The following is a 27776-nucleotide window of genomic DNA, read 5'->3' on the forward strand; positions in this document are numbered from 1 at the left end:
ATGGTGACAAGCGGTTTATTATGCCATTTTTATGAGAAGAAAGGTTATTTTTCATGTCGACCTTCTGTAGTCACGTAGATAGGATATATCACAAAAACTAAAAGAAAGCTTAAGCAATAAAGGAACATAAACGAATTAAAAAATGAAACGTTTCTCCACAATTTTCTGTTTTTCCAGTGGTATAAGTCTAGATTCATTAAAATCCCTTACTGTTCTAATGTACTTGTACAAAATAAATGTTAAAATTTGAATAGAACAATTTTCAAGCAATGGTGCTAAAATCATTCATAATAATATTTTTTTTATTTTTTTTGGTCGATCTAATTAGTCATCATATCGCTTCTACTTTGATCATGTATGCAAAATCTATTCTTTTCAAATATTTGAACTTTGATGTTCCTGTTAAGTAAAAGTTTTTATGAGTTATTTTCAAGTTTGTATTGGTAAAAATGTAGTTATGAGTGCAATACTCTCTTCAGATTGATCTAAAAGGAATGAGGCTGTTTTTTATTCACGAAAATCGTTAATAAAAGTGCTTGATTTATTTTCGGATAAATGATTTGAAGATTTGATTCTTGTTTCAGGTATCTTTTATTTTTTATTATATTAATGTCAATGTTTTGTTAAAAACTATGGGTTGCTGGCATTGAGAGTGCAGTTTTGTGTTGCTCCAAAGGATAGCAACATTCAAGTCGCTTAAAATATAAAAAAAAATGTATGAAATAAATGCCAAGTAGAAACTTTAAGAATGATATAATTACTATTCATATTTCAGGAATAAGTTTAGGTCGTGTTGTGAATAAAAATGCAGAGAATGTTTCTGGTGGCAATGAATGTCGAGAGTTTGCACATAACGAGTATGTTCCCCCTGAAAATGAACATCAGCGTGGTAATATATTTTTAATACTAATTTTTGTATAATCATTATGTTAATATACATGTATTGCCAAGCTTAATTCTGGCATTATTGTAGGCTTTGAAAGGTCATTTAAATACTCAGTTTCGACTCAGTAGATATAAGAAGATGTGGTACCGAACAGCAAGCTATAAGGGAACCCAAAATGATTAGTGTTTCACCATTAAGACGAGAAAATACACGGTCTAATCAATATAAAAAACGAGAAACGAGAAACACTTTTGAATTACATCAACAAACGACAACTACTGAACATCCGATTTCTGATAAAGAACAGGAGCAAACATATGCAGCGTTATCAAAAGATTGAATAGATACCAACATCCATCATTATATAATGCAATAGTGTCACATCACAACAAAGATTTAGGCCATATATCTAAATATACAATACTAAAACTGTGTTTTATCTCGTTATTTTTAGAGATTTGCTCCAAAGAAATTTAGTTTAACTCTTTTCCATTCAATGTCAAATCACTTCATAGTATTCAGAAGTAAACATTTAGTTCTTAATTGGTTATTGTATTTGGCGCCTATTTTGAAATACGTTCGTCAATGCATTTATTCAAAAAATCTTATTTTTTTTTGGTTATTTTCTGTACGTGATTTCATATGTCTGCTTGACAAAATGTAAGCATTATCCTATTAGATGATACAGAAATTTAATCAAGACATTATACTTGTGATGAGTGACCTTTGATTCAAATCTATACTAGTATAGATATATTTTGTGTGAGCAACTGGAATACTAAAAGTAACTCTTTTCACACAGCTAATTTGCGTTCCTACAAAACTTGATCTGAAAACCCTTACGGAGCACATGAGGTCATTCTCAGTTTTTATTTGGGTCAGTTACTCTTAGTGTTACTTACTATGTTGTTTATAAAGTTTTCTCTGGTTGCTTATCCATTTCGTAATTGTTTGCTCTTTATTCAATATGTTGATTAGTTTAATTTCACCTCATCTGAGGTTGTATAACTGAGTTGCAATACCTATTATTTAACATAAACTTTGTATTTGTTGTTCATTTACCTTTTCAAAAATAATCTCTTTTTTTTCAATTTTAAAAAAAAGTGGCGCATGCGATTTACGCCCACTTACTATTCTCTGAATCGGCCATTGATAATTGTTAAGGCAAAACAGTATTGCTATAAAGTTTACACGTTGGAAAATACATGTTTGTTCTTTGTTTTGCCTTTTTTTTGTTTTTTAGGGGAATTTAGCTTCCTGACTTGGAATTATTTGAACGTCCTTATAACTTTACTGATTAGATTTAGATGATGCAGTGTTCACTGTATCATGAAATGATCTGTTTTATTAGTTTTGGGGCCAGGGACAGCTCTTTGAACATCTAATAAGTGAGATAGCTTATGGTTAAAAGAATATAATAAGAATATACATTTTCTTTCTGGATGTTGAATTTATGGAAGCTCAATTATTTTGACGTAGGTCCTGATTTTGATCGATGGATTAACTTCCCACATTATAATATTGCAAGAAATGAAGAAAAAAAACACAGTAGTGGAAATAAAATTATAACTTACCCAAATACAATCGAAATCTAATGATGATTCGAAGAATCTGTCACCAATAAGCCAATTAAATTTTAATGTGAAATAAACCAAAAAATGATGTGTTTAAAAATCTAATGCAGGAAAAAACATATGCCATGATGTGGATAGAGTTAGTGTTTATGACGATGCATCGAGTGGCCTTGCGATCAACGAGTATACTGCCCCTGAAAATGAACAACATCATGGTAATTAATTAATAATTCATTTGTTTGTATAATTACTATGTTCAAATACATATATTACCAAAAAGAGGGACGAAAGATTCCATAGGTAGAGTAAAACTCATAAATCGACAATAAACTGTCAACTCCTTGCTAAAAACGAAAGAAAACACACAAACAAACAATATAACACCTGACAAAACATAGAAATACTAAAGAATAAGCAACACGAACACCACCGAAAAAAGGTGATCTCAGGTACTCCGGATGGATAAGCAGAACTTAGTCCACATGAAGCATTCCTCGTGTTGCTTATGTTATTAAAAATTTGGTAAAAAGTCTAGGAAAATATTGGTCTAGCATGCATGCCATTAATAGTGTAAGACAATTTGGTGCCATGATCAAGAAGCATTAATTCGAACCGAGGACGTGTTCTTTAACAGACTGTCGTCATTCCACTGGGAACACATTGTGCACCACTTCTTGTCGACTTGTTTTTTTACTTTTACTAGGCTGACTTCATACAGGAACTTCTTAGGAAGAAAGATGAGAAGTTAGCAATATCCTTTTACTCTACTTTCCGCTATGTAGATAGTGTTCTTTCGCTAAACAGTTCAAAGTTTAATGACTATGTTGAACGCATCTATCCCTTCCAACTAGAGATAAATGATACTACAGATACAGATAAGTCGGCCTCATATATTGACTTACATCTAGAAATTGACAATGAGCATGATGAGGGTAGGTTGAAAACAAAACTTTACGACAAAAGATATAATTTCAGCTTTCCAATTGTGAACTTTTCATTTCTAAGCAGCATCATTTCAGCAGAACCTGCATACGGTGTTTATATCTCCCAATTGATACGATATTCCCTGGTTTGAATTTTCTATCATGATTTCCTGCTGATCACAAGGAAGCTATAAAACCAAATGTTCCAAACGGTGAAGTTTAAATCAACAATGTGTAAATTTTACGGACGGCATCACGAATTGGTTGACCGTTTCACAAATGATATCGGCTATTTTCCTTACGTTGTAACTACAACCCCTCCCCTTTCATGAATGTGACTAACCGAATTAGACTATTTACCTGATGTGCTGTCACATAAGCAACACAACGGTTGCCACATGTTGAGCAGGATCTGCTTACCCTTTCGGAGCACTTGAGATCACCATTAGTTTTTGGTTGGGTTCGTATCGTTAATTCATTAGTTTTCTATGTTTTACCATTTGTGCTATTGTTTGTCTGTCAGTCTTTTATTCAGTTTTGCCATGGCTTTGTCAGTTGATTTTCAATCTATGAATTTGACTGTCCTTAATCTTGAGACGCCACTATGTGAACAAAAATATCAGTAAATTAATTATTTGTGCAATGTGCCACAAAATTTTACCACTAACTGTAACATATCATTTGTGTATTTTTGTAATGAACAAAAATTGAACATTAAAAATCTCACACGAACATCGATGCACTTCATGTGAGTTTAACGTGATTTTTAAAATAATCATCATTAAGGTTTGTAAACTTTGATATATGCACCTGTATTACTATGAGGCTTACTTCATGCAGGAATTTCTTAGGAATGAGTAGTTATACTTTTAGGAAGGAAGATACGAATTTAGCAATATCCTTAAACTCTATTTTCCGCTATATAGATGATGTTCTTTCACTAAATACTTCAAAATTTGGTACTATGTGAAACGCATCTATCCCATTGAACTAGAGATAAAGGATGGTACATATACAGTTAAGTCGGCTTTATATCTTGACTTACATCTAGAAATTGACAATGAGGGTCGATTGAAAACAAAACTTTACGACAAAAGAGATGATTTCAGCTTTCTTATTGTGAACTTTCCATTTCTAAGTAGCAACATTCCAGCAGCACCTGTAAAAGATGTTTACACCTCCAAATTGATACGATATTCTTGTGCTTGCATTTCCTATCATGGTTTTTTTAATAGAGGGTTGCTGCTCACAAGAAAGTTCGGATATATTCCTTACTTCGTAACAACAATCCCCTCCCTTTTCATGAACAGATGTAAAGCAGAATCTGCTTACCGTTCCGGAGCACCTGAGATCACCCCTAGTTTTTGGTTGTGTTTATGTTGTTTTTCTCTAGTTTTCAATGTAGCGTCATTTGTACTATTGTTTGTCTGTTTGTCTTTTTCATTTTTAGCCATGGCGTTGTCAGTTTGTTTTAGATTTATGAGTTTGACTGTCCCTTTGGTATTGTTCGTCCCTCTCTCACAAGGGAATTTAATTGGTACATAACTTACAAACTATAATTTCCCCTTTTTACATGTAAATATGTGTTAATAATTTTTATGTTCTAAATTCACTCTGTTCAAACGAACATAAAGTATTTATGTGCTAAATCTCTCTAGATTTTTGTAAAGCATACATATCTGAGCACATTCAGATATGTACCTTTATACGACTCGTAAAGGCATAATAGAAAACTAAATACATATTTAGGTACTGTTAGGCGCAATGACCATCTCAATTGTAATTACTATAGATCCCGGGATCACAATTTTTCTAATATCACACCATTAACAGTTCATGATTTGAATACGGCAACCATGCATCTATGAAAACAAATCCCGGTTTATAAACATCACACAATCAACAATACAGGTAAAAGACAGCAATCAAACATCTACAAAATATATACAAAACACATTAATTCTTTTACATACAACTTCAATACATTAAAAAACAGATTTCTTAATGAAAATTAAACTTCAATACAAATGAAACGTACGATAATGGTCACTGCCCAAACCTCGATAGTTAAATCTCGTGCAAACTTTCATTATATACTGACCGCCAAAACCGGTTTACAAACTATGATGAAAACACAATAGAGTAAAATACATACTTCAAAAATCATACGCGAACCGCACATAAATATATGTATTAATGAATTGGTCCTAGTAACAGTTATTTCGAATCGTAGTGCATTTCTTTTACATAACAAATAAAGTGAATGTACTTTTCAATTTTTTTTTACAATGAGTAGTTATACTTTTCGGACAAATGATATTGGAGTTTTAAAACCTTCATTGGCTTTAAATCGAAGTATTAACAGTTTAGTGTCAAGGTGTTTTTGAAATCTTTTGACAGCTTTCAACGTTCTTTTTTTATTTCAGCTGAAACAGTTACCTACGTTTTTTTATAATTCACGAACCATTTTTACAGCGTAATTTCTTCCGTTACTTGATATTAAAGGCTGTACACATGAAGAAATACATTTAGAAGAGGTATAAAAAAAAAACAAGGCAAGTAACACTCTTGTCACACTGGAAACTATATTCGTGGACAACGAATATCAAAGGACAATAACTGTATACTCACCCCTTCTTTCTTCAGGAAATGTTCCGTATTATACTTTTTTCTTAAATTAGCTTTTTTTCAAATCATGCACAGCATCTTTAAATGAATTATTGAAGAGGTTAATAGATATGCTTATCCAGACTAAGTCAAAATTTGTCGTTTCATGTTTGTTACTGATTTCAGATGTCATAAAATCATTTGAAGAAGTACAAGATCCTACCAACAGGCCACCGGCTCCTTTGCCTAATGAACGTAATATCGATGGTAAGATACGTGACTTTTAAAGATTGTGTTTCAACTCCTATCATATGTAGGCTAATGCATTTGTATTCAGATATCGCAGATCAAATTAATTCGTTCATTGTGTAATCATACGTTTTTTGATTGAGTTAAGTCTGCCAATTGATATTTTATTGTATGTTTTTCTTTGTTGTGATGTTATGCTATTGTTTCAGAAAAAGGGAGAAGGTTTGGATCCATTAAAACGTTTAATCCCGCTGCAAATGTTTGCACCTGTCCTAAGTCAGGAATCTGATGTACAGTAGTTGTCGTTTGTTTATGTAATATATACTGTGGATTCATTTTTATTCGTGGTATACCAATTTTCGTGGGTTTCGTGGGTCACAGCGATCCAGAAGACATCAGTGAAGCAGGATTGGGTGGTAAATACCTTTCCCGGTTTTTACCAGTTGAATTTACTGGGATTTACCGCATCGGGCAATACTTCTCAAACTGACAATACTGGCAATATACCGGTCGATAGAAATTTCAATGGATATTTTTACTGTTTATTGAAGTACAAACTTGATTGAAAGTCATATAAATGATTGCATTTTATATTTTTGATTTAAGGAATAATTGTAATTTTGTTTTTGTTTGCGAAGAAATAACATAAAAAGGTGATGCGCACTGAATAACTTGTGGAGCGTATTATTATAAAGTGTAATTTACTTTTAATTTAATTCTAAATTATAACGTGTGAAACGTAGACACCAAACAACAAAGCACAAACACAAGAATATAAACTTTAGTTTAAGTCCCCATACTTAAACTTTTTCGACACAATGTTATTTGGTATTTACATATCAACACAAAGTCGTGTGTAGTTCTAATTCTTTTTGTTTGTACCTTACTGAATCAGAGCTTGGGTTGTACTCCTAGTGGTAAACACCATTTAATTGGATCTCAAGGTCATACCATCTCAAAACTTTCTCATTGAATTCCTGGTTTCATCTATTTCTTTAATGGGTCTTGCAAATAATAAGGTTTCTATTCGAATGTCGGTGACTCTTGTTCAATTGTAAACTTTACCATAAATTCATCATTATACCTTGAGTCTTGATTTTTTCAAATTCCGTTAAAGACATCGCAAAACTTACTCATGAGCTCTTCTAGTTGTTTTTGGTCTTCTCTGTACAAAATTTACAATTCGTTTTGAGTTATTTGGTTATTTATTTGTAGCATGCCTCATTCAATTAGTGTTTTCCCTCCGTTAAGTGGTCGTGAATTTATTGTCCCTTTTATCCCAACTATTTTTGTTTTTATCCCTAGTGTTGCATTTTTTCACTGGTGTAATAAATTATCCTTCTACTGGTAAATTGCATTGCAAAATACTCAATTTTGTTTTGCTGTCTAAAAGTTCGCAAAGTTCTGTTTTCTGTCAGAACTGTTATGCTTCCAGCCAGTTTTCTTTTTTATTCGTATTATGCCTTTTAACCTCTTCTTTCTATTGCTTTCGTCTTATTTTATCCTCATGGCCTATGATATAGCTTAAAAGACAAGAATTTTCACATGCGGAACTTGTACATGTTGTATTAAAATCTGTAAAAGAACTTTTTACAAAGTAACAAAGGATGTGACGTTACATATGGAACACCAACGTATAGTGTTACAATACGCGCAGTTAAAGTCATAACAATAAAAAGCTTGCATAAATTAAAACTTAGACATATGTGTCCCTCCAATTCAGCAGGTACGGACACATGTGGCTCTACGGTACCAATAAGATTAAATATGAGATCAAGCGAAGCCTCGAATTTTCGTTTTAACTTATATAATCTTTGGTCATACTTTTCCTTTTCTTTTTGATGCGTTTTCCGGATTTTTTTTCTCATTCAATTTAGGAATTTTCAACAGGGGTATACTACTGTTGTCGTTATCCATTATTTGCTAGAGATGTGAAAATGAATAAGAAATTACATGAATTTCCTGCAGATAACAACAGAGGAGTTGCAAAAAAAATTCCGAGATGTTACTAAAGGAGGGACGAAAGATACCAAAGGGACAGTCAAACTCATAAATTTAAAACAAACTGAGAACGCCATGGCTAACAATGAAAAAGACAAACAGACAAACAATAGTACACATGACACAACATAGAAAACTACAGAAAAAACAACACGAACCCAACCAAAAACTAGAGGTGATCTCACGTGCTCTAGAAGGGTGAGCAGATCCTGCTCCCTATGTGGCACCCGTCGTGTTGCTTATGTGATAACACATCCGGTAATTAGTCTAATTCGGTAGGTCACATTCGTGAAAGGGAAGGGGATTGTAGTTACGACGTAAGGAACATATCCGATATCATTTGTGAAACGGTTATTCCATAACGGTCAACCAACTCGTAAAATTTACGAAGGGATGATTTCAACTGCACCATTTAGAACTCTTGGTTTAATAGCTTCCTTGTGAGCAGCAACCCTCTATCAAGAAAATCATGATAGGAAATGCAAGCACGTACATATCGTTTAAACGAATATCGTATCAATTGGGAGGAATATACCACGTATGCAGGTGCTGCTGGAATGTTGCTACTTAGAAATGGAAAATTCACAACTGGAAAGCTGAAATCATCTCATTTGTCGTAAAGTTTTGTTATCAACCGACCCTCATTTTCCATTTTTAGGGTGCGAAACGTGGTTCGCGATATGGGTTTTGCTATGCTATACAGGATATATTATACATACTTTTATAAGATAATCAAAATTTCTGTATTTAGTTGTAAATATGTAATACATATTAGTATCAATGATGTTGACTTGTCTTTTACATAAATTTGATCCATTGAAACCTGACATTTACATCCTTTTTTTTTAAAGAAAATCATCATTACACAGCCCCAAATACACCTGCAGGTATGTACACTATTCATAATGTATATATTTTTTTATGTTTATATCATATAACAATATGACGAACAACATGAACAAGTTATACATGTTCTATCTTTTATTGTAAATTAACCATTCAAAGTAAGTTCTTTATACTTGATTGGTTTCTTCTTGTGATAATTCAAAGGAAGTTGTAAAAACGTTGTTCACCCTTTTAACTCTAGTTTCGAATTGTTTAAAATCTTTCAAAAAGTTAAATAACAAAAACCACCGAACTCCAAGGAAGCGGTTCAAACGAATGGGAAATGATTGCAATATTCCGTACTTGTTACAGGCGTTTCACCAGACTTTTTTTTTCAATAAAAGACGAAGAAATACGACAATAGACAATAATACCAGGTCAAAAGCAAATCGCCTGTTTTCAATTGGTATAAGTTTATTACCAGCCCAGTAGTCAGCACTTCTGTGTGGACTTGAGTTGTCATTGATATGTTCATTATCGTAAAGGAACTGAAAACTTAACTTTGAATTTTTGAAAAAAACTAAGGCTTTTCTACCCCAGGAATAGATTATCTTAGCTGTATTAGGCAAAACGTTTAGAAACATTTTGGTACTCAATGCTCTTCAACTTTGTACTATATTTGGCCTTAAAACTATTTTTTTTATTCGAGCTTCACTGATGAGTCTTTTGCAGACGAAATGCGCGTCTGGCGTAAATATAAAATTTTATTCCTGGTATCTATGATTAGTTTATTTGCCAAATGAAGATATACCTTATCATTTAGTAAATAAAAAAGGAAGACGCAGTATTTTGTGTAAATTTAATTCAGACTATTTTTTAAGTGAATGTCGACAATTGAATTCTGAACTTATCATTCAGAAATGATGGACAAGAATATTAGTTGTATGATTGTTAGGTCTAGTAAACCTGTAAATATATAACTACGACTATTAAGACATTTGGCACCAAGGGCAAACTTCTGAAGACCAGAACATAGCACTAACAAGTACTAAACATAACAAAATTAAAAGAGACAAAGGAAGGGGATATTAAAATGAAACAACAGAAAGAATGAATGAAGAATATAAAATTTTATGAATTTACGGTGCATCATTAATTTCAAAATTCGTGATATTCTCAATGTGTCGATATGACAACCTTGAAAAATATATTATCAAAAACTTAAAATTTATTAACATGATAAATTCATGAGAAATCAATCTTTGCGAATCCATAACATAAGGAACAGACACTATGTCTAAAAATGAAATGTTGATCGATTAAACGTATACTTTAGTGACTTTTTGAAATATTCACTCCTTATGAGTAAAATAGAGAGTCAAAAGATAAATCCCCAACAGTCCTGATCACTATAATTGAATCATTATGAATCTGTCAATGAAGTGGAGTTTCAAACTCTACCATTACAAGTCATTTAACCAAAAAAGAATGAGACGAGAATATTGAAATTGAGAATGCCATAACATGATAATAATTTAAATATACGAAACTATCTGAATAAATAACATTTTTAAAGTACTTTATCGGCCTTTTTAAGCGTTTTATATGAAATAAATGAAACCTGTTCAGTGAGATTTGTTTAATTCTCCTTTTTGATTCTGCTTGATAATAAGATTGGTTACATTTTCAAATCCTTGATGAAAAAAGCACACGAAATATTCAGCGAAAAGAAACAATTTGAAGTAACAGTTTCTTGTCCAACATTTGAGATAGGTATATTTTTCAAATAAGAGTATTGTTCTGTAGCTGTTAATGTCAAGTAAATTTGAAAAAAAAACAATCCGATTTATTATTTCAATACCACTCAAACGGACTGGTCATAGTAAATGGTTATTTATCTATTTTTTTCTCATTTCTCAGATTTGGCTATACAAGAAAACTTTTTCCGCAATAAATCTTTAAGAAATATGGTAACCTTCTGCTGTTGTCTATTCTATGGTCGGGTTGTTGTTTCTTTGGCATGTTCCCTGTCTCCATTCACAATTTTATTATGGTAAGTTAATAATTTTGAAGCTGGAGCATATTCAAAGAAGAGAACCTTTCCGCATGTTTTATAGTGTGTCTTTCTATGTTGTGAATTTAAACTATCGTTTGGGACCATTAACACATTTTAACCCATCATAAGTCAGGAATCTGATGGTCAGAAGTTGTCGTTTGTTCTTATGATTCATGATTATTTCTCGTTTCTCTTTTTAATATAGATGAGACCGTTGGTTTTCCGTTTGAATGGTTTTACACTAGTAAGTTATTGAGGTCCTTTTTACCATGCGGTTTTTGTATGAGCCAAGGCTCCCTGTTGAAGGCCTTACCTTGACCAATTAATGACTTTTTATAGTTTTTTACTTGGATGGAGAATTGTCTCATTGGCACTCGTACCACATCTTCACATACATATTTATACAGTTCAAGTGATGAAAAGTAATATTTTGACAAAATGATTATTGTGATGTTCATAGTTCGAAGAAGTTTAAATTATAGTAATACCAAACACTTAGCAAAGCTGGTATAAAGACCAGATATAAACATACTCAGGTAAACGTTGAATAAAAAAGCATGAAAAATAGAATCAAAAGGTCAAACAAACAAGAAAGTAAGATTTGAGAGTACTCGAAGTTTCTGACAAATAGTTAAAAGCCAAAAACTATTAATTATCAAACATCAGGGAAAGATACCGCAAAGTTGATCGTCACCATATTGTCACTTTATTTTGTTGGCCATAATTACCGTATTTTTTTAAAATACTTATTTATGATATGAAGTTACATAAATTTTCCGAAAACATAGCGTATACGTTACGCTGTGGCTGGTGCAATACATTTGTTTGCCAATGAGACAATTCTTCATTGAAAGCTACTGAATACTATTTAATGATTAAACATTTCCCAAAAAACGAAAACATAACATTTAAAACTATTTTGGACAAGACTTAATAGCCATTGTCTTCAAATTGTGTTATCGTTTGTATTATACAATTCATCCTGCGTGCACTCATTTAAATATTTATGATATGGCTGTGTAATTTTCATAATAAGCGCAAAGATGATTTGTTTTAGTTGCTGTGGTAAATTATTCCGTTTGTTTCGAACAGGGGACATATTGCACTCATTTTTGTTTCATTAAAAACCGCAGACAATGCGTGCACCCTAAATTAAAAGCCGAACATAGATATTTGTAACTGTTCACCAAAATTCCATGTTTTATTGAGAATTATTATATACATATATTTCCAAACCTGAAAAGTTTTATCAAACAAAAACAAAACTAATCGTAACGTCATCGCACTTAAGACTGTAAAAGGTTGATATTTGAAGTCTTTAAAAACCTCGTAAAAGGTATCGGATTGGTTAATCCTAACATAAACTCAGTCAGTGATCGTATGATTATTTTCTGTCATTATAACAGAAACTAATAAATCAACAAGCTACTTTTCTCAAAGAAAACTCAATGAGGTAAACTTAAAAATTGAATGATATTACATTCAATCTATGCACGTTTTTCGACGATTTTGTGATCTTCCTATACAAATGGTCGCCTATTTCAAAGAATTGCAAACAGGAATTAAAAGAGAAAAAAGTTAGTTAGTGTTAAATTCAAGTTAATAACTATTTCTGTGTGAACTTGCACACAAAACATTTCAGCCATTTTGTTTACACTGTGTTCACATTTGATTTCATTTACAGTTGATGTGCAGACAGAAACAAGAAAAGTACCCGTTTTACGGAAGCCCGTTCAACAATCACAATCATCATCATCACCATCATCATCGCGTCAATCACAACGAAATCCACAGCTACAATCGTCAGCGAAAGAAGGTTATTACTGATAAGTTTTATTAATTTTTTTTATCTTTTAATGATTTCTATTCTTTTAAATTTGAATTATAGTGTTGTAAGTTTCTCAAGCTATACAAAATACATCATAATTCTACATACACAAATAGTCATATTCTTGTTTTGAAAATACATCAAAGAAACTACTTGTAAATTGAAATTAATATGTAGGACTTTGAACCGCGATGGTATTCTGAACCGTGATGTCACACTGAAGTTAGATGGTTTGACACGTAAGTTTATTTTTGATATCGCTGAAGTACGATGGTGGCAACGTGATGCTCTCACTTGATAGCTACGTCGAATTGCAAAAGGTGGTTACACTTAATTTGCGATGCATTGTATAAACTCTATTTTTAATTGTATGTCGATGAAAAAATTAGCTTGCTTGTTAGAGGCAATTTTAAATGTTTGTTAAATTTATCATTATATGACTTACTCGTTTGAGTCAAGACTGTAATGGTAAATTTCGCTTTGAACAAACATTAGTCAACCATCATACTTCTATTCAAAAGGGTAAACTCGAGGTTTTTTTCCATGCGATCCACTGTTAATTTCAAATATGATAACCATTAATGATGAATATGATAAGGGCAATAATTATTTATCCCCGTAGGTAGTTTTTTTTATTGCAACTAAGGAAACTTTGGAAAGTTGTTGCATATGCAAAATGAACACAACTGGGTATTTTAGTTTAATACTAATGAAAAAAAGGAAATAATTTGTAGACCGTGGAAATTTAAATGAGATCTGTTTCGTAAATTGACAGAAATGTGTTTGTGCGTAAAATGGAGATTCTAATTTTCGAACTTCATTTCGAGTCTGCAGAGATACTCTTTGTTTTATGATATCAAAGGTAAACGTGAAACTCAGGATCCCTTAGAGCTGGATGCTGATATTACGTTAACACATTTATATAGACCATCGGTCTTATATGCAGACCATCGGTGTTATGTACAGACCATCGCAATTCATCGCACCTTGTGTCTTGATCATATCTTAAAGTCCTACAGATACACTGTTTATTAAATGTTAAAAAAAAACAAGCATAAAGGTGTTTCGCCACGTCTTAAAGTGCTAAAGATGGTGGTAATCAAACATGCAATACGACGAATTGTCTAATGAGATGAAAGTAGTTTCATGAATAAAAATAGATAAGGAAGGTTCAGTGTAACATGTGTTATCCGGCATACTGGGGGCACAAAATAAATGTCCAATTTAACAGGGTGGTTGAATGGTCAGGTTCTTGGTGCAATTACCGGCATATTTCGGGACCAAGAAATGTGTCGGGTAAAGCAGAATGTTGAAATACTCGTGTCGGAGTAGGCAAGTTGAAAAAAGTACTTTTATTCTTTGGTTTCATTTAAGTGGTCTTATCAAAAGTTTCTTAAAATCATGGATTCAATCATACAAGTTTTCTAAAACTAAATTGATAACTTTACGCAATCAGAAATAAAGAATTTCACATACTATGACACTCGTATGAGGCATTGGGATTATCTGAAGAACATTGCAAAATAAAGTGTTCGTTTTCACTTACTTGTTTGTCTTCCACTACTAAATACATTAATTACTTTGTTTTTAAAAAGTTTATTTCGGAATTAAACCCATTCGTCTATGCTTACATGTTCTAAAATGAATACTTTATGATCGCATGCTTTTTCATGAGATACGTGGGATCTTTCCACGTCGTATTTCGTACACCAGTTTTGTTCATATCACTTTGGACACTTTAGGGCATACGATACAGTGTTGATCCAGTATTAACAAGTTGATAAAAATTTGCATATACGCTATTTTTTACCCGATTAAATCAAATATGTAATAAAAAAAAATATACCTTCATGTGCTACTTTTTGAGTAAAATGAGGTCGAAATTTTGTATACTCGCTCAAAATTCAGATGTGTGGCAGTATTTCCCTTTTCGAAAGAAAGACCTAACTTTTTTGTTTTAAAAAATAAACGGAAATTGTTTTTTTGTTAAATAATGGGTAATTTTTGCATTTTATAAGTTTACTGAAAAAAAAATGCCTTTTTCATTCAGAAATAACTCACATTTATCAAATGGAAATAAAAACGTCATTTTTTGCTGTATACTTATCAAAATTAAAAAAAATGCACTATTTACCGTTGTATAATATTTGGTCCACATAACCTCCCTTAAAAACGAAACAAAATGTTAAAAATAGGGGTCCATGCACTCGTCATGATGCATCTTTTCACGATATGTCACAGATTAACGTCATGAAAATAACATTTAACGTTAGCAACGTCATTAACTCCCCTGTAACTGTATCGTATGCCCTTACTATCGATTCTAAAGCCATTTACGAAATTTCAAAAATTGATACCCAACGAATGAAAGTTTTTTTTATCATTTAATAAACTTTTCGATTTTTTATGACACCATTTTCTAGGAGTACAAAAATAAATGTGTAATCCGATTATCAGAGCTTAATTTTGTTAGCTGCTGTCATTCATAACTTCAGCTGTTCGGAGGCATCACGTACTTCAACTTTTAGCCAATGAAACATTACAACTTTTTTTAAGTGAGATGTCTGTTAACGACCCAACGCAGCGAATAAAAATAATTTAAAGACGTTCAATGTGTTTGATCAGTTGACACTTTAACACTATATAAAGTATAGAAAATATAGAGTCATTAAAAGTCTAAAAAAAAGCGTAGTCATCTATAAACTACATATTCGCACTTTTGTTCTACATTATCATATGAACAACTCGTATTATTTATAGATAATATATGTAGGGAACTACTTCACGATCGAAAAACACTTATACCCCGTTCACAGAAACCATTACCACCACTACCACCATCTTCTGCCATTGAAGGTAACTATTGACAAGATAAATGAACATCAATATTTCTAACTGTGCTTTATTTTTGGAACAAATTTCAATAAACTGTTTCTGCAAAAAAGGCAATTAACGAATAAAAGTACTTTGACAGTATCTCACTTTTTTGTATTTGCTTATAATGTAACTATCGATTTCAAAACATTTATATATTTATACCTTGAACTGTTCGACTGCATGGCGTATTTACACTTTTAGCCAACAAAACAATTTGTATTAGTAATAAAACACCTTCTTTGACGGAGTGACATGTTTGTTAACGACGAAACCAAGCGAGTTACAAACAATAACATATATTTAGTGACACTATAACAATATATAGAGTACTTAATCGTCTAAAGAATATACAATTACTTCTGTATTACTATAATCAAATTTACCTACCAACACACATTTCTTAGGTTTGTTCTACAGTATTTTAAAAACTCGTGACATTTATAGATAATATACGCATGGAACCGCTTCACGAAGATGCAGGACCTCCATCCCGTTCACAGAAACCATTTCCATCATCCCTTCCACCATCTCCTTCCATTGAAGGTATTTATTGACAAGATTAATGAACAAACTGATAGATGCCTTTTCTACAGTGTCTTTTAATTTTCTCCTGTTTTTTACATGAATTAACAATTTGAATTATTGACATCATTCATATATGTATTATGAATCTTTTAAAGGAGTCAATGTTTAGTTTAGGATTTTTCGGGAATGTCTCAGACAAGTTTATGTTAGTGCATACGTAATTTCCTAATTTGCTTATTTCCTTAAATATTTCAAGAAATCTATAAATGGTTGATGTGCTGTATATAATTTTAGATATTAAGGACAACAATACATGTGCAGATATTACATCCATAGAAGTAGAATATACACAACCTTCTAAAACTAAACCTTTAAACCAGATACCTGATCATCCATTCAAACCAGGTATTATTTGATATTAATTTAGGAATATGATATGTTTATTTATATATTTGAATCATGTTAAAAGAAGGCATATAGTAAATAACTCACTTATTCCCCTATATTAATATATACTGTGAATACATGTATGAGAACTATCGTGTATACTTTATCCTTTCTATATCGTGGTATTAACATTCAACACGTTATTTGACAATACCCTTCGTTTCGTAATAACATATTACATCCACTTTTCCATGAAATCGATACATGAATACAAAAAAGACATTCCACGAACAATACGTTTATTTCTTTTAAGTTTGGCTTTCTATTTGAAGTTTCTACATTGTAGTCTTTCTGTAAGTTTGAATTGCACCTAATCATAAGTAACACATTGCAGTTCAAATTTCATCTCACTGAACCGAATGTTAAGACTTATTCTTAATACAATAATACACTTTTACGATAATCCTGGTACTTTTTACGCAAATACAAAATATCAATCCTGTTATCTATGATGGGTTAATTTATAGCCTACGAAATGTACATCCTGTCGATATTTATATGTTTTCATTGCACAATGTCATGCTTTGTTTTTGGTTGTTTATTGTAGAATTCGGTTATTACAGGTACTTATGAATTGGTACATTGGTCTTTTGTTAATTTGTGATTTGCCCGTCGTGATATATCAACTACTTTGCAGCTTATATTCATTTTGATTCATTGTTATGTTGTTTAACTTCTTTTCCTGGTATGTGTAGGTTTAACACGTCATACATATTCAATCTTGAAACATTGTGTGATTTATATTACGAGTAGGTAAGTTTTTTCGCTTTTTTCATCGTTTGACGCTTTGTCGTGTCAGCATTTCTTAAACATTACTATATGATGTTTTGTTGTAGTGAATGTCGTTATGGTATGTGACCTTCCACGGCATTTAACTCAATGTAGATAGTCATTACCATTCGCAATAACACGAAATCACATTAAAAGAGGAACTAATTTCAAAATTTGCACTAAAAGTCTTTCGAAAAAAAATAGCTATGTAGATGGGTTTTTTTTATCTCTCTCTTATTGAATGACATACAGTTAATTACTGCAAAAAACTATTATTTTTTCAGAACATGAATTAAAGAACACATCAGACGGTATAACCAACCAGACTAAATGTCTACCAACAAGATTTACCACAGGTTATAAATCATAGCTTAATAACGATGTGAAAGTGATGATCTATAAAAACTAGAAAACTAACAAAAGTATCGAGGTTCCTTCTCTCAATGTTTTTTTTTTTTAATTCTGATATTTTATTTCTACTAACACACTTACGCACATTTAAGCTGCGATTTTGATGTGAATGTAAACAATATATCTGTTAAATTAAAAAAAAAACACTAATATTCGAAGGGTCTGTCATAACAAGTAGTACTAATGTTATATGTTGAGTTGTTACTACTAGGCAGATAGCTTACTCTTCCCCATACACAATACTATGTTTCTCTTTGATGCATGCCCTTTTAATTACTGGCTTTTTTTTCCAATGACCATGTGTTAAGTGTAGATTTAAAAGGGTGCTTACGTTTCCTTGCAAATTATAGATTCCCAATCTTAAATATTGTGTTTCATGGACAAGGTGAATTATTGAAAACCTGATTATGTACAAACTGTTTTACTTTTATCCATTAGGTTGCTATGCGCTATGTTAAATGTAGCCAATATTATTGTAAAAGTTTAGAGACACCCGAAAGTTGGTGCTTTTATGATATTTAAAATCTTTATAAGGCAAGCGATTAATACAGTTGAAGTTGTGACTACTTAATTTAAATCAGTCATAAAATTATGAACACTAATTTTCTATTCTGTTTTAAATTTTTACAAAAGTGATGTTTATTCGCGGGTTAAACATAAATTAATGCTCTACCATTTGTTTTGTTGTTACGTTCATTTACATTTACAGAAAGTATATCGAGTGAACACACACAGACAATAAACCATGTAACACCCATATCAAGATCCGCACCACCATCTCCACCAGTTGAAGGTAATACATCGAACATTTGTAAACAAAGTATTTCACAATTATCAAGCCATTTAGCATTTATAATATAAAACTTATGCATGACATATTGTGAATATTAAATATATTATGATTATATGTTTTGTTAAGAACTATAAGCTATATGAAGCTAAATATTCAACGATTGTATTGAAAAAGTCAATGGTACTCACATTAAGGTAGTTCAGGGGTATAGAAAAAAATCGACAGAATTTTCTTATACTTTGTGAAATTTAACTTTGAAGTATTGTAAATGAAAAAATGCAAAAAAATTGGGGGTCACCGGCCATCTAAGAGATATTTTGACCTCTGAAAATGAGTGCAAATAGGTTATAGGAAATTATAGGGAAAATGGACACAAATACACTTTGATTGAAATTTTAGAGCAAAATAAATGACAGAAGTGGCTAATTTTTTCATACTGTATAGCTTGATGTCTCTATTTTATAAAATTGAAATAAAATTTGGGGGTCATCGGCCATCCAAGAGATTTTTTGACCTCTGAAAATGAGTGCAAATAGGCTAAATGTAGGAAAAACAGACATAAAATCTCTTTGATTGAATTTTCAGAGCAAAATAAACGACAGAAGTTGCTCATTTTTTCATACTGTATAGCTTGATGTCTCTATTTTATAAAATTGAAATAAAATTTGGGGGTCACCGGCCACCCAAGAGATTTTTTGACCTCTGAAAATGAGTGCAAATAGGCTAAATATAGGAAAAACAGACATAAAATCTCTTTGATCGAATTTTCAGAGCAAAATAAACGACAGAAGTTGCTCATTTTTTCATACTGTATTGCTAGATGTCTCTTTTTTATAAAATTGAAATAAAATATGGGGGTCACCGGCCATCCAAGAGTTTTTTACCTCTGAAAATGAGTGCAAATAGGCTAAATATAGGAAAAACAGACATAAAATCTCTTTGATTGAATTTTCAGAGCAAAATAAATGACAGAAGTGGCTCATTTTTTCATACTGTAAAGCTTGATGTCTCTATTTTATAGAATTGAAATAAAATTTGGAGGTCACCGGCCATCCAAGAGATTTTTTGACCTCTGAAAATGAGTGCAAATAGGCTAAATATAGGAAAAACAGACATAAAATCTCTTTGATTGAATTTTCAGAGCAAAATAAATGACAGAAGTGGCTCATTTTTTCATACTGTATAGCTTGATGTCTCTATTTTATAAAATTGAAATAAAATTTGGGGGTCACCGGCCACCCAAGAGATTTTTTGACCTCTGAAAATGAGTGCAAATAGGCTAAATATAGGAAAAACAGACATAAAATCTCTTTGATCGAATTTTCAGAGCAAAATAAATGACAGAAGTGGCTCATTTTTTCATACTGTATTGCTAGATGTCTCTTTTTTATAAAATTGAAATAAAATATGGGGGTCACCGGCCATCCAAGAGTTTTTTACCTCTGAAAATGAGTGCAAATAGGCTAAATATAGGAAAAACAGACATAAAATCTCTTTGATTGAATTTTCAGAGCAAAATAAATGACAGAAGTGGCTCATTTTTTCATACTGTAAAGCTTGATGTCTCTATTTTATAGAATTGAAATAAAATTTGGAGGTCACCGGCCATCCAAGAGATTTTTTGACCTCTGAAAATGAGTGCAAATAGGCTAAATATAGGAAAAACAGACATAAAATCTCTTTGATTGAATTTTCAGAGCAAAATAAATGACAGAAGTGGCTCATTTTTTCATACGGTATAGCTTGATGTCCCTATTTAATAAAATTGAAATAAAATTTGGAGGTCACCGGCCATCCAAGAGATTGTTTGACCTCAGAAAATGAGTGCAAATAGGCTAAATATAGGAAAAACAGATATAAAATCTCTTTGATTGAATTTTCAGAGCAAAATAAATGACAGAAGTGGCTCATTTTTTCATACTGTAAAGCTTGATGTCTCTTTTTTTTTAAATTGAAATAAAATTTGGGGGTCACCAGCCATCCAAGAGATTTTTTGACCTCTGAAAATGAGTGCAAATAGGCTAAATATAGGAAAAAACAGACATAAAATCTCTTTGATTAAATTTTCAGAGCAAAATAAATGACAGAAGTGGCTCATTTTTTCATACTGTATAGCTTGATGTCTCTACTTTATAAAATTGAAATAAAATTTGCGGGTCATCTGCCATCCGAGATTTCTTTTAGCAAAATAAATGACAGAAGTTGTTCATTGTTCAAAGAGGGGTTGACCTCTGCGGTTGTATAACGCTGTGTCCTGCGGAGCATCTGGTAATTATTGTGCTTAAACCATATTTGTGACAACATATGAAAACTGTGAGCTGACAGTCTGCTTAGTTTTTATCCATAAGTCTCAATCTGACTTTCTATCTAAAAGGTTTTTATGTGTCAATATTTGTGTTTCAATACAAAAGGAAGATATGGTATGATAATTGATTGTTTATGAGGCAACTCTTCGCAATAGACAAAATGACACAGAAGTTAACAGCTACAGGTCAAATGCTGTTATCGCATAGTGAGATGTAAAAGGCCCTTCAATGACTAATGAAAAACAATTCATATGAGAAAACTGAAGGCATATAAATGTACAAAATGATGAACTAAAAAAAATATGTGACACGACAAAAGACAACCACTGTCTGAATTACAGGTTCATGACTTGGGACAGGCACATACATAATGAGCCACTTCTGTCACATACATAATGTTGTGAGGTTAATGTTTGAAGGTGACAACCCTTCCCCTTAACCTGGCCATGGGACAGTGGTGTAATTTGGTACAACATAGGGGTTTTATCAATTTGTATTATTCATTTTTGAACTCTAAATCTAGCGAAAAGTAGATTATCACAGATAAATTTGCAGAATGAGTTGTATGAATAATCAGGACCCTTGTTTTACAAACTTTATGGAGCAAATAAAATGTGATGAGGTTTGTATGTACATAAAGTCTGTCATAAAATTAAAGGTTTCAGTATATTCACATTTTACAATATTTTTTGTAACTGCTGTATTTCACATGTTATTTTTCTTTTCTACTGTAGGATAGTAAGTGGTTCAAATATACATGTATGCCTCTTGAGACTTAAATTACATGCAATAGAAATCAGCCCCCCCCCCCCCCAAAAAAGCAAATTTTAATAACTTCAGCTGTAATATGCATTTTTAAATGTAATGTATTTGCTAGGGGCCTAAATTGACCCTGCATTATTTCAAGTGTTTTGGCCTAAGGATTTTTAATACTTAAAGTACTATTAAATTATTACATGTATATTGTAATATACTATGCAATTGGTAATTTCCTTTTTATTTAAAGTACATTTTAAACATATGGGAGGATTCAGAGGCAGCCCTAGGAAAAATTTGGTTAATTATATTGGGAATCACTGGAGCATGACCTGAGTGGGTCCCCTTTAGGGCAGTCAGTGAGCCCCCTCTTATGAAAAGTTCTGGATCCGCCACTGGAATTTTTTATACAACAAAAACATTCATGAGGTTTTAAATTGCAGGAAAATATCACCTCTTCATACAAGCCCCCCCCCCTTTTTTTTCATTCAAAAACCTACTAAACATGCTAAAAGTCACATACATTTGTACTTATACATTTGTATAATTTTGACTTTTGAATAATTATTAAACATTCTACATATATCAGATACATGTAAATTTGATTACATATCTTGAAATATTTTTGTTATACACCTTTAATAAATATGCCTTAAAGAGGAAGTATTTTTAAAAGAGTTGAAATTATACTGTAACTTTTGGTCATGAATGGACCACCTAAAAAACCTTAAAAAATGTCTGAAGCCATCATTGAAAAGAAAATGACACCCACTTAGTGCAGGTGTAATTTTTTAAAGTTTGCATTTAATGTCTTTAACATATTAAAGAAATGCACTTCGAAATAACTGTGTAGACCCCCTAACAAGCTTTTAAATTTAGAAAAATATCACTTTATGACAAGACCACTTTTCCTGTTTAGGTAGTAAAAGTTTTTTTTTTCTCTCATGAAGATTCTGTGGGATCAAATATATTATAGGGGGGTAAGGAAAAGTTTTAAAGAATAGAGAATAATGCATGTAATGTTCACAATCAGGGTTTCCCCTGGGTCAATTATTTTTTTCGCCACCTCTTTCGCCAAAACAATATACTTTTCGCCACTTTATGAGCAGGGTTGGCAAAAACCCGGGTTTTATGAGTTTGGCCCAGCCCAGTGGGAGATACTGGGAAAACCCGGGTTTTATGAGTTTGGCCCAGCCCAGTGGGAAATACTGGGAAAACCCGGGTTTTATGAGTTTGGCCCAGCCCAGTGGGAAATACTGGGAAAACCCGGGTTTTACTGGGTTTTAGCGTGTAATACTGGGCAATACTGGGTAATATAAAATACATGTCTGAATTTTAAAGAGGATTCAGTGAGAAACACAAATGTAATACATTTAATAAGATATTTATACCCTATTTTGTTTGTTTAGCATTTGTCTAGATGGGGAAACTGTAAATATTCAGCAAAAAAATTTGTTTTTTTCAAATTAGTATAACTCCTATTGAGAATTAACAATTACTTGTAAGAAAAAATACATTTAAATAATGCCAATTTATTAATGTCACTAAATAATTAGTAATTATTCAGATTAGAACACAGATTTGTTTATGTAACAATAATCAGCCCTTATAATTCTATAAGTTTTATTGGCATGACCCCTTATAGGGTGTTTATTTAGCAATATGAATGTGTGACAAATAAAATTAACAAGTCACTTAAACACTGCAATAAAATGCATGTTTCAAGGTTTGGATTCTTAAACAATGCTTGGTTATTAAAAAGGTATCTTTAAATGTATAAATCTTCTGTTAATTAGAATTAATAGAGAATATATAAGAGAATGAAATTGATCTTCTAGAAATGACTGTCAATTGTTATCTGTATAAAAAGTATATATTTAGCTATTATACTATGAAACTGTACCAAGTCTGTACTATTTAGTGTTAAAATAAGCATAGAAAATCATATTGCCCAGTATTGCCCACCATTACCAATTTCTGGGAGTATTGCTCAGCCCGGGAAAACCCGGGTTTTCTCACCCGGGAATTCCCGGGCGGGTAATACTTTGCCAACCCTGTTTATGAGTCACAATACATTTGTAAATAAAAGAAAATAGACATACATGTAACAATGAAGAAAAACTGGGTTGTTAAATTATAAGAAGTACAGAAAAATGGGAAAAAATAAATAGAGATAAATGGTATAAAGAATAAGTTAGGAATGAAATGAAGGACCCTCAATCCAGACCATTGGTAAGAAAGGTAGTTTTGTGAAATGATTCATTTGAAAAAATAATTTATACGGTCTAGATCCTGCTAACTTGTTTAAACTCGCCACATTATTCATGTATGTGTCTGTCCCTAGTCAGGAGCCTGTAATTCAGTGGTTGTCATTTGTTTATGTGTTACATATTTGTTTTTCATTCATTTTTTTATATACAAATAAGGCCGTTGTTTTCTTGTTTGAATTGTTGTACATGTACATCATGTACAATTTACATTGTCAAATCTGGGCCTTTCATTGCTGACTAGTATGTATATACATGTATGTGGTATGGGCTTTGCTTATTGTTAAAAGCCGTACGGTGACCTATAGCTGTTTATGTAGGTGCCATTTTGGTCTCTTTTTGGATACATTGAAGTTGTCTCATCCAAGCAATTATACCACATCTTTTTTATATAGATGGGTTTTGTTCTAACATGTCTAAATTTTAAGTGTGCATGCTTAACCAAAAATGTTATAACTAGAATCCCGGCAAAATCAACTCCATTCACATTTGAATACTCCAGGTTTACAAAAAGAAAATTCTTTTTGCATATATAATATGCATGTAATAACCCTCATCGCTATTAGCCTACTTGGCCGGCCGACCTGGTCGCTTGACCTTTTGACGCATTCAACAATCACTTTTCCATTGTGACATCATATATTTTGTTTTATGATGTCAAAATGTACGGGAACCTGTGTGATATCCAGTAATGGTGGACAAATAGCGATAAGGTGTATCGTTTTTGATGCGTTTTGTTTTTTGTTTTTGCCATGTGATTATGGACTTTCCAAATTGATTTTCCTCTGAGTTCAGTATTTTTGTGATTTTACTTTTTACATGTCTTACATGTATATAAACCTTTACTTCCATGAATCTGTCAATCATGACCTTTACTCCCAGAAACCTAAATGGTCTGAACCCTATGTAGATGACATATTTCTCAGGTCCACAAATTTCAAATTTATTACATGATAAAAGTACCATGAGCTATGCCTTTGGTTGCATTAATAATTAATTTTCAGCCTGAAAAGGGGGGGGGGCATTGTTTTGTTGTTCGACACGGATATTGTTCTGAAATTATTTACGCTTGCATGTTATTTTTCAGTGGTCGTGAATCGCTCTTGAACATTTATATTCAATTCAATAGTACTTACTTGTCAGTTTAAATTTCCCCTTTTTCATGATTTGTTTACATCATCTTTCGCATGTTTGTCGGACCTTTTCTAGTGTTAGACAAGAGTGAAACTGCTTCATAAGCTACCAAAATGAAGATCGTTATCTATAATTTCGATCTCCATTACAGTATTCATGGAAAGCAGTTCACGTGTTCGATAAATGTGAGTTATTCTCTTTTCATTTTTTCTCCTTCGTCAAAAACATGGCATTTATTTTTAGAACGGAAGTCCTATTTCAACAATGACAATTGTAACAATAAATTTTATTAAGTTTTAAAATTGCATTTAAAAGTTATTCAACTCTTTCTCAATGCATTTGAATAAAAAAGATTATTTAAATGATCATATTTTACTGTTACGGAAAATTACGACTATTTACATCACTTACGATATCAATGCGCAACTTTATGCGCAGACGGCGCGAAAATTTAAACCCCCGAACTACCTTAAATGAATCTCCTTTTCTCTAGTATTTTCTTTAAAGAGATCTAGGATTTTGATAAAGTTATATAAATCAGCATGGAATAAGTAATGTATGTAAGAATACAAATGGGGAAAGTGTCAAAGAAACAACAACCCAACCACCTAACAAACAACAGCAGAAGGTCACCAATAGGTCTTCGATGCAGTGAGAAATTCCGTCACCTGGATGCGTCTTCAGCTGGCCCGTAAATAAATATATTTTCTGGTTCAGTGCTAATGAACGTCATACTCAACTCCAAATTATACACAAGAAACTAAAGTTAAAAATACACAAGACTGAAACATGTCTTTAGATTTGCAATGAGTTTTAAATAAATTTGTTCGACAGTGTTTACATAACAGTTGAGGATTTAAATCAACGTAATGTATTGGATTCTCTCAATTTCGTCAATGCAAACATCTTTATAAGTCATCGTTTATTCTGTTCGAATCATTGACTATACATTTCTCTTTATATGAAGTGTTTCTTTTTTCAGATGACGACTTCAGCAGCGGATTTGCTTCATTTCATGGTTTGTTTGTTTTCTTTTGTTAGATTTTTAAAGTTTGCTAGGTACTCTATCAATTTCGGTTACCGATGCAACATAAGTGGTATTCGGTAAGATTATTGAGTTAATTAGATTTATCTTACCTGACATAGTTCAATTTCTTTTATCCAGTCTTAAATATTTTTTCAGATTTTTCACTGTCGTTGCAAGTTCAATTTGTATCACTAATTTTTATTAAGTTCAAAGTTTGTTCCCAAAACTTTTATCGGCTTCTGTGTAAACCTAATGTTTCCAACTTTATCTTTGCTGAACTTTAAATCCCTCTATCTTATTTCGGTTGAGCTTTTGGCCTGAAAATGATTTCAACATTTTTTGAATATTCAAAGCTAATGACACGACCTGTTTTTAATCTTAAAAAAAGGTCGTGGTATCTGCAATCTGACTTAATTTTATAGTATGGGTTTTGTTGTAAAGTTAAATTTGAAAATCTTTTATTTTTTTATTTTGTCTTAATCTCCCTTTCAAAATTGTAACAGCAATAACGAACGCAAATATAGAACTCACGGGACACCCTTGACGGAACCTCCGGTTAATGTCGAAGGGTCTTGAAATCCAGCCATTTTCTGTATAAAGGGAATTTATCCACCTCAAAAGAGATTTCTGAAAGCCAATTATTTTATCAAACGATACATAAAGTCCCATTCAAGCGAATCAAATAACTTTGTGAAGTCTAAAAAAATTGTTTCATCTGCTAGGATTTTTTTCTGCATAATTTATAATCTCTTCAATTTGTCTGATGTTAGATTCAATATATAATTTTTTTTATATAACCGTTTTGATAACTATGAATAATTTATGTTATATTGGTTTAAGTCTTTGTGCAAGAGAATATGCTTTAATGTCAGTATCTACATTTAATAAGGTAATTGGTCTATAATCATTTAAATTCAATGGGTCGTTTGTCTTGTAAATATGGGTGATTAATCCTAGTTTCTGTGAATTTGTCAATTCCTTTTTCTCATAGCAATAATTAATGACATCTATAGTAACGTTTTTGTTTAGTGGGACATAAAAGATCTATATATTTACTTTATTATCAATTTAAAGGTCCAGATTCGATGGATCAAAGGCCGAGTATACCACGTTCAGTACAACATGTATTACAAGATTTATCGGGTAAGAGAACAATTAGATTGAAAAGAAAGGAAAACTTTTAATATATACTGTTCCAAATTGATATGACCATCAGAGGTCTTTGTAGGACAATTCGGTAATTTATTAGTTGGGGTCAGGACTAGATTCACACTCGACATTTAGCATAATATTATCGAGCAAATGCCCTGATAATTGTCTATTATAGACTTTTTATAACTTGTTTCAATGTTCAACATGCGTGATTATCAATCAAATATGAGAATTTGAGTCTTATCGGTTATCATAATTTAACAGCTAGTACTCCTTAAACCAAACTAAATCATTCGAAAAACCAAATCCCAGCGAAACACTATACCTGGATATAACTTTAACCCACAAAAAAAAGACTAAA

At 31.9% G+C, this 27776-nt stretch overlaps 1 protein-coding gene across 1 annotated transcript in view; it reads left to right on the forward strand.

The window, feature by feature from the left end:
• LOC134683682 (phosphatase and actin regulator 4-B-like) overlaps positions 1 to 27776 on the forward strand; it is a 34695-nt gene continuing 6919 nt past the window's right edge. Inside the window, exons 1-9 of the mRNA XM_063542993.1 lie at positions 1 to 43; positions 776 to 889; positions 6177 to 6257; positions 12806 to 12937; positions 15710 to 15805; positions 16271 to 16369; positions 16646 to 16756; positions 17854 to 17925; positions 18690 to 18773. Of these exons, the coding sequence (XP_063399063.1) occupies positions 1 to 43; positions 776 to 889; positions 6177 to 6257; positions 12806 to 12937; positions 15710 to 15805; positions 16271 to 16369; positions 16646 to 16756; positions 17854 to 17925; positions 18690 to 18773 (832 nt within the window). The remainder of the gene's footprint in view (positions 44 to 775; positions 890 to 6176; positions 6258 to 12805; positions 12938 to 15709; positions 15806 to 16270; positions 16370 to 16645; positions 16757 to 17853; positions 17926 to 18689; positions 18774 to 27776) is intronic.

The sequence above is a fragment of the Mytilus trossulus genome, chromosome 9 (genome assembly GCF_036588685.1).
Source record: "Mytilus trossulus isolate FHL-02 chromosome 9, PNRI_Mtr1.1.1.hap1, whole genome shotgun sequence".
In the NCBI taxonomy this organism is placed as follows: Eukaryota; Metazoa; Mollusca; class Bivalvia; order Mytilida; family Mytilidae; genus Mytilus; species Mytilus trossulus.